At 41.4% G+C, this 13,141-nt stretch overlaps 1 protein-coding gene across 1 annotated transcript in view; it reads right to left on the bottom strand.

Moving 5' to 3' along the window:
* Positions 1–12,915, bottom strand: part of LOC110531032 (guanine nucleotide exchange factor VAV3-like) — an 88,218-nt gene extending 75,303 nt beyond the window's left edge. The window contains exons 1-2 of the mRNA XM_036986618.1: positions 12,517–12,915; positions 6,602–6,718 (exon numbers count right to left, since the gene is read on the bottom strand). Of these exons, the coding sequence (XP_036842513.1) occupies positions 6,602–6,718; positions 12,517–12,720 (321 nt within the window). The 5' untranslated portion in view covers positions 12,721–12,915. The remainder of the gene's footprint in view (positions 1–6,601; positions 6,719–12,516) is intronic.
* Between the last annotated feature and the right edge of the window lie 226 nt (positions 12,916–13,141).

The raw sequence follows: 13,141 nt of genomic DNA, 5'->3' as shown, positions 1-13,141 counted from the left end.
TGGTCTGACTATAGTCATATCAACACTATCCCCAAGACATGTGGCTGGCTGGCTGGTCTGACGATAGTCATATCAACAGTATCCACAAGATGTGTGGCTGGTTGGCTGGCTGGTCTGACTATAGTCATATCAACACTATCCCCAAGATGTGTGGCTGGCTGGCTGGTCTGACGATAGTCATATCAACAGTATCCACAAGATGTGTGGCTGGCTGGTCTGACTATAGTCATATCAACAGTTTCCCCAAGATGTGTGGCTGGCTGGCTGGTCTGACGATAGTCATATCAACAGTATCCCCAAGATGTGTGGCTGGTTGGCTGGCAGGTCTGACTATAGTCATATCAACAGTATCCACAAGATGTGTGGCTGGCTGGTCTGACGATAGTCATATCAACAGTATCCCCAAGATGTGTGGCTGGTTGGCTGGCTGGTCTGACTACAGTCATATCAACACTATCCACAAGACGTGTGGCTGGCTGGTCTGATTGGTCTGACTATAGTCATATCAACAGTATCCACAAGATGTGTGGCTGGCTGGTCTGACTGGTCTGACTATAGTCATATCAACACTATCCACAAGACGTGTGGCTGGCTGGTCTGACTGGTCTGACTATAGTCATATCAACACTATCCACAAGACGTGTGGCTGGCTGGTCTGACTATAGTCATATCAACACTATCCACAAGATGTGTTGCTGGCTGGTCTGACTATAGTCATATCAACAGTATCCCCAAGATGTGTGGCTGGCTGGCTGGCTGGTCTGACTATAGTCATATCAACACTATCCCCAAGACATGTGGCTGGCTGGTCTGACTATAGTCATATCAACACTATCCACAAGATGTGTTGCTGGCTGGTCTGACTATAGTCATATCAACACTATCCCCAAGATGTGTGGCTGGCTGGCTGGTCTGACGATAGTCATATCAACAGTATCCCCAATATGTGTGGCTGGCTGGTCTGACGATAGTCATATCAACAGTATCCACAAGACGTGTGGCTGGCTGGTCTGACTATAGTCATATCAACACTATCCCCAAGATGTGTGGCTGGCTGGTCTGACGATAGTCATATCAACAGTATCCACAAGATGTGTGGCTGGTTGGCTGGCTGGTCTGACTATAGTCATATCAACACTATCCCCAAGATGTGTGGCTGGCTGGTCTGACTATAGTCATATCAACAGTATCCCCAAGATGTGTGGCTGGCTGGCTGGTCTGACGATAGTCATATCAACAGTATCCACAAGATGTGTGGCTGGCTGGTCTGACTGGTCTGACTATAGTCATATCAACAGTATCCACAAGATGTGTGGCTGGCTGGTCTGACTATAGTCATATCAACAGTATCCACAAGATGTGTGGCTGGCTGGCTGGCTGGTCTGACTATAGTCATATCAACACTATCCCCAAGACATGTGGCTGGCTGGCTGGTCTGACTATAGTCATATCAACAGTATCCACAAGACGTGTGGCTGTAATACAGTATATAACCTCATCGGAGCAGAGAGTAAAACATTTTGAAATCCAAACAGTGTACAAAAAATATATATATATTTTTTTACTAATGTTCATAATGGAAAAATGTTTTCAGTGTAAACTTAAAACGACTAAAACCAGATATACAGTTTGTAGAAACGATAATGAACCATTATAATATAATCTTTGAGAACTAACAATCACCAAAATAAAAGCTGGACAGTCAGAGAGAATAGAAAATAAACCACAAAAAATGATTTAGCAAAAGGATAGCATTAGCCATGGCAAAGTGCATCGAATAGCAGGAAATTAGATTTAAATCTACAACATTTTCTCTCAGCTTCATGGCAGAATATGTAGAATCGCAGGAAATTGCCTTAAAAATTCTAAAATCTCTCTACACCGCCAAGATGAGGGCCTAAACATGTTTCTAAAATTCAGCCGTGGCCATTGCTACTCCCCTTGCTACTCCCCTTGTCACTCCCCTTGTCACTCCCCTTGTCACTCCCCTTGTCACTCCCCTTGTCACTCCCCTTGACACTACCCTTGACACTACCCTTGACACTCCCCTTGTCACTACCCTTGTCACTCCCCTTGTCACTCCCCTTGTCTCTCCCCTTGACACTCCCCTTGCTACTCCCCTTGTCTCTCCCCTTGTCACTCCCCTTGCTACTCCCCTTGCTACTCCACTTGCTATGAAAAAACAATACATTTACTAATTCATCTGTTTCTGATACCTTGTCTAATTTTCAGCTCCATTAGTCTACTAGTTAAAGCTCCCTTAGTCCAGTAGCCTACTAGTTAAAGCTCCCTTAGTCCAGTGGTCTACTAGTTAAAGCTCCCTTAGTCCAGTAGCCTACTAGTTAAAGCTCCCTTAGTCCAGTGGTCTACTAGTTAAAGCTCCATTAATCCAGTAGCCTACTAGTTAAAGCTCCCTTGGTCCAGTGGTCTATTAGTTAAAGCTCCCTTAGTCCAGTAGCCTACTAGTTAAAGCTCCCTTAGTCCAGTGGTCTACTAGTTAAAGCTCCATTAATCCAGTAGCCTACTAGTTAAAGCTCCATTAATCCAGTAGCCTACTAGTTAAAGCTCCCTTGGTCGAGTGGTCTACTAGTTAAAGCTCCCTTAGTCCAGTAGCCTACTAGTTAAAGTTCCATTAGTCCAGTGGTCTACTAGTTAAAGCTCCCTTAGTCCAGTAGCCTACTAGTTAAAGTTCCATTAGTCCAGTGGTCTACTAGTTAAAGCTCCCTTAGTCCAGTAGCCTACTAGTTAAAGCTCCCTTAGTCCAGTGGTCTACCAGTTAAAGGTCAGTAGCTTGTCTTTCACTACTACAGTATATCATGGGGCGGCAGGGTAGCCTAGTGGTTAGAGCGTTGGACTAGTAACCGGAAGGTTGACACGGTACAAATCTGTCGTTCTGCCCCTGAACAGGCAGTTAACCCACTGTTTCTAGGCCGTCATTGAAAATAAGAATTTGTTCTTAACTGACTTGCCTGGTTAAATAAAGGTCAAATAAAAAATACAATTGTTCACTATTTTGTCTCTGTTTTTCATGTAACACAGATGTTCTGTAGTGATATTCTGATGTTCTGTAGTGATATTCTGATGTTCTGTAGTGATATTCTGATGTTCTGTAGTGATATTCTGATGTTCTGTAGTGATATTCTGATGTTCTGTAGTGATATTCTGATGTTCTGTAGTGATATTCTGATGTTCTGTAGTGATATTCTGATGTTCTGTAGTGATATTCTGATGTTCTGTAGTGATATTCTGATGTTCTGTAGTGATATTCTGATGTGCTGTAGTGATATTCTGATGTTCTGTAGTGATATTCTGATGTTCTGTAGTGATATTCTGATGTCCTGTAGTGATATTCTGATGTTCTGTAGTGATATTCTGATGTTCTGTAGTGATATTCTGATGTTCTGTAGTGATATTCTGATGTTCTGTAGTGATATTCTGATGTGCTGTAGTGATATTCTGATGTTCTGTAGTGATATTCTGATGTTCTGTAGTGATATTCTGATGTGCTGTAGTGATATTCTGATGTTCTGTAGTGATATTCTGATGTTCTGTAGTGATATTCTGATGTCCTGTAGTGATATTCTGATGTTCTGTAGTGATATTCTGATGTGCTGTAGTGATATTCTGATGTTCTGTAGTGATATTCTGATGTTCTGTAGTGATATTCTGATGTTCTGTAGTGATATTCTGATGTTCTGTAGTGATATTCTGATGTTCTGTAGTGATATTCTGATGTCCTGTAGTGATATTCTGATGTTCTGTAGTGATATTCTGATGTTCTGTAGTGATATTCTGATGTTCTGTAGTGATATTCTGATGTTCTGTAGTGATATTCTGATGTTCTGTAGTGATATTCCGATGTTCTGTAGTGATATTCTGATGTTCTGTAGTGATATTCTGATGTTCTGTAGTGATATTCTGATGTTCTGTAGTGATATTCTGATGTCCTGTAGTGATATTCTGATGTTCTGTAGTGATATTCTGATGTTCTGTAGTGATATTCTGATGTTCTGTAGTGATATTCTGATGTTCTGTAGTGATATTCTGATGTTCTGTAGTGATATTCTGATGTTCTGTAGTGATATTCTGATGTTCTGTAGTGATATTCTGATGTTCTGTAGTGATATTCTGATGTTCTGTAGTGATATTCTGATGTTCTGTAGTGATATTCTGATGTTCTGTAGTGATATTCTGATGTTCTGTAGTGATATTCTGATGTTCTGTAGTGATATTCTGATGTTCTGTAGTGATATTCTGATGTAGTGATATTCTGATGTTCTGTAGTGATATTCTGATGTTCTGTAGTGATATTCTGATGTTCTGTAGTGATATTCTGATGTTCTGTAGTGATATTCTGATGTTCTGTAGTGATATTCTGATGTTCTGTAGTGATATTCTGATGTTCTGTAGTGATATTCTGATGTTCTGTAGTGATATTCTGATGTGCTGTAGTGATATTCCGATGTTCTGTAGTGATATTCTGATGTTCTGTAGTGATATTCTGATGTTCTGTAGTGATATTCTGATGTTCTGTAGTGATATTCTGATGTTCTGTAGTGATATTCTGATGTTCTGTAGTGATATTCTGATGTTCTGTAGTGATATTCTGATGTTCTGTAGTGATATTCTGATGTTCTGTAGTGATATTCTGATGTTCTGTAGTGATATTCTGATGTTCTGTAGTGATATTCCGATGTTCTGTAGTGATATTCTGATGTTCTGTAGTGATATTCTGATGTTCTGTAGTGATATTCTGATGTTCTGTAGTGATATTCTGATGTTCTGTAGTGATATTCTGATGTTCTGTAGTGATATTCTGATGTTCTGTAGTGATATTCTGATGTTCTGTAGTGATATTCTGATGTTCTGTAGTGATATTCTGATGTTCTGTAGTGATATTCTGATGTTCTGTAGTGATATTCTGATGTTCTGTAGTAATATTCTGATGTTCTGTAGTGATATTCTGATGTTCTGTAGTGATATTCTGATGTTCTGTAGTGATATTCTGATGTTCTGTAGTGATATTCTGATGTTCTGTAGTGATATTCTGATGTTCTGTAGTGATATTCTGATGTTCTGTAGTGATATTCTGATGTTCTGTAGTGATATTCTGATGTTCTGTAGTGATATTCTGATGTTCTGTAGTGATATTCTGATGTTCTGTAGTGATATTCTGATGTTCTGTAGTGATATTCTGATGTTCTGTAGTGATATTCTGATGTTCTGTAGTGATATTCTGATGTTCTGTAGTGATATTCTGATGTTCTGTAGTGATATTCTGATGTTCTGTAGTGATATTCTGATGTTCTGTAGTGATATTCTGATGTTCTGTAGTGATATTCTGATGTTCTGTAGTGATATTCTGATGTTCTGTAGTGATATTCTGATGTTCTGTAGTGATATTCTGAAGTTCTGTAGTGATAACTCTGCCCCTGTCATCTGTCTCCTGTCCTCCTCAGTTAAGACAGAGCCTGTTAAAGTGAGACTGACTACCACAGAAGGCAGTACTGGATAGCCATGCAGGCGAAGGAAACACCACACACAGTTTCAACTTCACATTTGTCCCTTTAAAACGGAGCCTAACACACATGCTTCACTGTCAGATGTTGTTGTTGTACCAGCCATATTAAAACCAACTCTCACCATGTTTACCATTGCAGACATCCGTTTCACTTCACACCAGTACACACCGATACACACCAGTACACACCGATACACACCGATACACACCAATACACACCAGTACACACCGATACACACCGATACACACCGATACACACCAATACACACCGATACACACCAATACACACCAATACACACCAGTACACACCGATACACACCAGTACACACCGATACACACCGAAACACACCAGTACACACCGATACACACCGATACACACCGATACACACCAATACACACCAATACACATCAATACACACCAATACACACCAATACACACCAATACACATCAATACACACCAATACACACCAATACACACCAATACACACCAATACACATACGCTATGCACGTGATGTCATCGTTATTCTCACTCTTGTCACAAAATATCCTTTACCATATTTATTCAAAATCTACATAAAATTATATTTTATGCAGTGCTGGTGAAATGGACAATCCAACACATCAGCTGTTGCTTCATTGGATAATAACATCGCCATGCAACCTTATATCTTGTGCAATTTGTCCATTCTTTTGAAAGAATGTGAATTGTCCTACATGAAATTCTCTGAAAGATGAGGAAGGAATCCAGCAGGTGTTCCTACAGGAAAATGGCCGCCCTGGAAATCTTGTGGAATTACCTGGAGGATTCTTACCCGCAGGATATCCCACAGGATTTGGGGGCCATTTTGGTGTCGGACATTTCCTGCAGCTAGTCATTCAGGAAACAATCCTGCAAGATTTATTTGAGGTCTACCTGCAAGATTCCTACATGATTCTGCAGGATTCCTGTAAGAATTGTCCTACAGGAAAGTGGCCACGATAATCCTGCGATATATTCTGCAGGACTTCCTGTACGACCTTTTTTTGTTAAGGTAAGAACAAACAGAGAGGAGAGTTGGCAGCGGTACGTCTTTGTTACCTTTCCAAAGTCCCGGACATCAAACAGATCAAAGGCCTCGAACAGATCAGTCTTCTTCATCCCAAACACCTCACAGCAGGATGTCAGGAAGGTCCGGATATTCTTCAAGCAGAGGAACTGGGAACAGAAGAACACAAAATAGTTCAAAATAGAACACTGAGACATATTGGTTAGTGTTCTGTAACTAATACGTCGGCACAGGTGACAAATAACTGTTAAACGTCAGTATTTACACATATTCTAATGAGACCGGTTTGCACAATAAGACATTCATAACACATTCATAAGATAAAATACATTAGATGTTAAGACATTTATAACACATAAGACAGTAATAACCTCCTGGTGAACTCTAACATTTATCTCTGTTCATATTTCTGAAAACTCATCAAATTTATCAAACAGACTCAAAGAACACACACTGTATTTCAAAGCATTTGAGGGACTTCTAAGTTCCTACATTCTCTTTCTTGAACATTAATAACTGAAAGATGATGACATTAACCATCAATCTTTGATTGCTGGAGGAGGAGAAGGTTAAACCTTTAAGCAAAGTGGAGTTTTCCATCAAATCTATTCCGTTAGGATAAATCAGGACACATCACACTTGTGAACACTAGTCTGAGGGCCAGTCCAGGACAACATCACACTTGTGAACACTAGTCTGAGGGCCAGTCCAGGACAACATCACACTTGTGAACACTAGTCTGAGGGCCAGTCCAGGACAACATCACACTTGTGAACACTAGTCTGAGGGCCAGTCCAGGACAACATCACACTTGTGAACACTAGTCTGAGGGCCAGTCCAGGACAACATCACACTTGTGAACACTAGTCTGAGGGCCAGTCCAGGACAACATCACACTTGTGAACACTAGTCTGAGGGCCAGTCCAGGACAACATCACACTTGTGAACACTAGTCTGAGGGCCAGTCCAGGACAACATCACACTTGTGAACACTAGTCTGAGGGCCAGTCCAGGACAACATCACACTTGTGAACACTAGTCTGAGGGCCAGTCCAGGACAACATCACACTTGTGAACACTAGTCTGAGGGCCAGTCCAGGACAACATCACACTTGTGAACACTAGTCTGAGGGCCAGTCCAGGACAACATCACACTTGTGAACACTAGTCTGAGGGCCAGTCCAGGACAACATCACACTTGTGAACACTAGTCTGAGGGCCAGTCCAGGACAACATCACACTTGTGAACACTAGTCTGAGGGCCAGTCCAGGACAACATCACACTTGTGAACACTAGTCTGAGGGCCAGTCCAGGACAACATCACACTTGTGAACACTAGTCTGAGGGCCAGTCCAGGACAACATCACACTTGTGAACACTAGTCTGAGGGCCAGTCCAGGACAACATCACACTTGTGAACACTAGTCTGAGGGCCAGTCCAGGACAACATCACACTTGTGAACACTAGTCTGAGGGCCAGTCCAGGACAACATCACACTTGTGAACACTAGTCTGAGGGCCAGTCCAGGACAACATCACACTTGTGAACACTAGTCTGAGGGCCAGTCCAGGACAACATCACACTTGTGAACACTAGTCTGAGGGCCAGTCCAGGACAACATCACACTTGTGAACACTAGTCTGAGGGCCAGTCCAGGACAACATCAACACTGATTTTATGGCTTTTATGACTTTTTAACTTTCAGCTTTCCATTTATTTATTTGTATGTGTAAAAAAAAAAATGATATACTGTAATGGGATTTAATATATACATGTATTCAATCATGGCAATGTGATTGGCCGGATAAGAAATGTAGGGCTACAGGGGGGTTATTTGGTTGGGCTTTATACATTTTGACCAATTATCACGCTCAGTTGGGGGTCAGGAAATCCAGTCTTATTACAGTGTGGCAGGAAGTTGGAACAGGAATACTACACAACATTCATTCTCAACATGCCCAGAGCTGCTCAGAGCTGGTAACACAGTACAACTAGACATTTAGTTAATAAAGCCCTTTGTGAGTTAAATAGCTGTGACTTTGACTGTTGGGCAGCGCTCTTCCACTTCCTTCCACCGACAGAGAGCTAGCGCTAGAGCTAGAGAGAGAGAGAGAGAGAGAGAGAGAGAGGGCCCCTGGGGTTAGAGGATAAATCACAGGCATCTCTGTGATCAACTGTTATGATAAGGAGACCCAGGAGGAGACTAGCGACACATCCTCAGATGTAGAATACGCCAAGACTCTGCCATGTAACAACACTGGGGGGGAATCGATATGTAGGCCTAATAAATTTAGGTACTGTAGATACGCTATATTTTTTATTATATTGCACTGTTTTAAAGTGTGTCTGCCTAAAAGTCTCGGTTTTACTCCACGGGATCAATCTGAACGTCACAGCGCAAAGTAATCCACTTTCTCCCTCTCTCTTCTTTCTTCTTCTCTTTCAAGTCATCCATTTATTTTTCTCGGTCTCTGAATCTCTCGCTCTCTGTATGAATACACTGTTTTTGGTTGAAGAATCAGCTCTGTCAGAGATCAAAGACATGTCTCAACTACTGTGAGTATTCCACATTTAAATGTGAAATATATCAAAATGGTACAATATAAGTTGGCACCAACGTTGATAATGCATATCGTCACCCACACATACACATTCCACTGCCTGCTCCACAAAATGCAGATTTTACACTACCTACCCCTAGATGCAGTACTTGGCTAAAAATAGCAGTTCAGTAGGCTATAACTACTTAATCACAGTACACTGCCCGCTTATCCATCTCTCTCTCCCCATTCCTCCCTCTCTCCATCAATCTCTCCCTCCCCCTCTATCTCTCTCCATCCCTCCCTCCCTTCAATCCATTATGATAGACTTCTGCTTGTATTAAACCACCCACATCGTATGGCTAGAACAGTGGTAGCGCACAATGACAAAGCCATTTCCTATCTGGACTTACTACACAGATGACCTACTGCATCAGATGACCTACTGCTGTAGGCTACAGCTTTCTGCATTGTCCAGTAAGATATGCCTGGATCGGAGCTCTATTCTATTCTATAGTGCAGAATGGATAAACACACAATGGGAAAAGCTTACGAATCCACACAGATCAATGAAACAGCCATGTTGTGAGATAAAAACAACACTGATAATAAATGAATTGATTGTCCATTCGGGGAAAGATGTAAACGTTGACAATGACGTTGTGACATATTACAGAAACGGAAAGATTAAAACACATCCTAATCTATAGTGGGTGTTCTGACTGTGGGTGTTTCTGCAGAAATTGTCGGTTGCTCAATGCAGTGACACTCTTGAGCGAAACACACACCTTTAAAACGTCTTATGGCTGCGATCCCCGTACAGGGATCAACACCAGGGGAAATTTCAGAGTGACTAACTAAAAATACAACGTCGTAGCATTAAACATTCTTGAAAATGCAAGTGTCTTACATCCTTCCAAAAGATTAGGATCTTGGTAATCAAACTACGTTTTTCCGATTTAAAATAGCTATTACAGAGAACAAATACCATTGCTTTTGTTTGAGAAGAGCAAGGTTTCTCTATGACCAAGGCCACAGGCAGGACCAGATTCACAGCTAAACATACACCTTTTAAAACAGCTTTCTCTATGACCAAGGCCACAAGCAGGGCCAGATTCACAGCTAAACATACACCTTTTAAAACAGCGTTCTCTATGACCAAGGCCACAAGCAGGACCAGATTCACAGCTAAACATACACCTTTTAAAACAGCTTTCTCTGTGACCAAGGCCACAAGCAGGACCAGATTCACAGCTAAACATACACCTTTTAAAACAGCGTTCTCTATGACCAAGGCCACAAGCAGGACCAGATTCACAGCTAAACATACACCTTTTAAAACAGCGTTCTCTATGACCAAGGCCACAGGCAGGGCCAGATTCACAGCTAAACATACACCTTTTAAAACAGCTTTCTCTATGACCAAGGCCACAAGCAGGACCAGATTCACAGCTAAACATACACCTTTTAAAACAGCTTTCTCTATGACCAAGGCCACAAGCAGGACCAGATTCACAGCTAAACATACACCTTTTAAAACAGCTTTCTCTATGACCAAGGCCACAAGCAGGACCAGATTCACAGAAGGTTATAATATGGTTTTAGCACATGGCAATGGCACCACATATAACATGTTGTGTGCGTTCACTGTTTCGGGAACAATAAAGTTGCTCAATAAGTTCTACACAGAGTACACTAAAACATTAAGAACGCCTTCCTAGTATATTGAGTTGCATCGCCGTTTTGCCCTCAGAACAGACTCAATTTGTCGGAGGCATGGACTTTACAAGGTGTCAAAAACAATTCCACAAGGATGCTGGCCCCATGTTGACTCCGATGATTCTCATCAGTCGTGTCCAGTTGGCCGGATGTCCTTTGGGTGGTGGACCGTTCTTGATACACACAGGAAACAGTTGCGTGTGAAGAACTCAGCAGTGTTGCAGTTCTTGACACACTCAAACCGATGCGCCTGGCACCTACTCCCAGACCCTGTTCAAAGGCACTTCAATCTTTTGTCTTGTCCATTTGCCCTCTGAATGGCACACATACACAATCCATGTGTCAAATGTCTCAAGGTTTAAAAATCATTCTTTAACCCGTCTCCTCCCCTTCATCTACACTGATTGAAGTGGATTTAACAAGTGACATCATAAAGGGATCACAGCTTTCACCTGGATTCACCTGGTCAGTCTGTGTCATGGAAAGAGCAGGTGTCTTTGATGTTTTGTACACTCACTGTAAATCTGCCATTTTGATTTTAAGAGAATCTGGCAAAAAAACTACAAGGCCTAGTGGTCATTTCAATAAAGTCTACAACTAGTAAAAGGCTACTGACAGATGTAGTATAAATCATGCAGCCGACACACATCTGTGTGTGTGTGTGTGTGTGTGTGTGTGTGTGTGTGTGTGTGTGTGTGTGTGTGTGTGTGTGTGTGTGTGTGTGCGTGTGTGTGTGTGTGTGTGTGTGTGTGTGTGTGTCTGTAACTAAAGGGTGGATCAAAGCTGGGATGTTATCTGTCCCCTGGAATGAGTGTTGTGGTGGAGAGGATGGATGATTCTGGGTAGAGAGCAGCGATGTACCCTATGTCCTGTGCACTACTTTTGACCAGAGCCCCTATAGGGTAATAGGGTGCCAGTTGGGATGCACACTCTGGACAGCATTCCTGTGTCCCCATGGGGCTGAAGCTTTTTACAAACTTCCTCAACATGATGAGTTGAAGTAGTTAAGAGGAACCCGAGGTTGAAAACCAACAAGGTTTATAAGACTGTAGGCCAATAGAGTCAATATTATTCATGAACAGCTAGGAAATACATGTGTGTATTTGAAGTATTAGTTGTAGCTGGGTAGTATAGACCACTTAATTATGTAACAAACATGTCCATAAGAAAGTTGAGTATACTGACTGTCTTTACTAAGAAGAGCGCTGGGGATTTTAGAATAGCAATTAGCAAACCTACTTGGCTTTGTGTCAACATAATAATATTGTTTGACACAGGGCCAAGAACAAACAGAAATACATGATATGGTTTACCTCTCACTGACTCAGGCACCAGTTTCACAAGTTGGGGATGAAATAGGCCTATATGTTTAATATAATTACAGTGGCAGATGGTATTTATCTGTGATGATGAATAAACTAGCCAAACCCGAAATCGCATAATATAGTTTAACTAATGAGAATTATTTCAAATGTGTGTATGACATCAGGGACTATCATTTTCAAATAAATAATGAAATAAATTAATGTATTTAATCATTTACAAAAACAAATGTTGCTCGCACCAAAGAATCCTTGAATAAAAACAAATGGTTTGGTAGCCATTGAATTTATCACACTTTTAAGACTTTTCCCCTGTAGCTAGCCTACTAGGCTACACACCAAGCAAAATAACAGTTGTCTTTACCTGAGACATCTGTGGTCTAAGGTTAATCTCCTTCAGGTTGATGGTGTGGGGTTTCAAGTTGTTGAGCAGCTGACAGAGCAGCACCCCGTCCCGGAGCGTCTGAGCCAAGTCAAATACCTGGGCACTGTCCCCGGTTACCCGATGGGTCGGAGGAAGCACCTTGCAGTTTATCAGCCACAACGCGCACTGCCGCCAGTACTTCATCTCCGCTTTCGAGAGTCGAAACAAAGTAGAAGAATAACTAAAAATAGTTAAGTCTATTCAATAAGTGTTTGAATCGACATTGTAAACGAAGAACTAGACGTTTGAAAACTGTCACTCTGGTTCTGTTCCTTGTGACGATGAAGAAAGTGACGCTACTTTCTGCTCCACTCCAGCAGAATCGCGAGGTGCGCAATACTGAATTGGTTACAGTGTGTTTATGGAGCGTGATACTTTTGCACATGAATTCGAGCTCCGAAACGTCAAGCTCTATTTCACTTCCTCTTCCGTCTACATTTTTGGTTTTTTTTGTTGAATTCGTATGACAAATACTAAATGCTTCTCTAAAGAAGTGACATATTTGGACATGTCATTCATTCATTAAAAAAAAAATGGCAATTGACAAATGGCCAAATATTATTGA

Source organism: Oncorhynchus mykiss, chromosome 8 (assembly GCF_013265735.2).
Source record: "Oncorhynchus mykiss isolate Arlee chromosome 8, USDA_OmykA_1.1, whole genome shotgun sequence".
In the NCBI taxonomy this organism is placed as follows: domain Eukaryota; kingdom Metazoa; phylum Chordata; class Actinopteri; order Salmoniformes; family Salmonidae; genus Oncorhynchus; species Oncorhynchus mykiss.
This window is presented reverse-complemented; position numbering and strand designations above follow the sequence as displayed.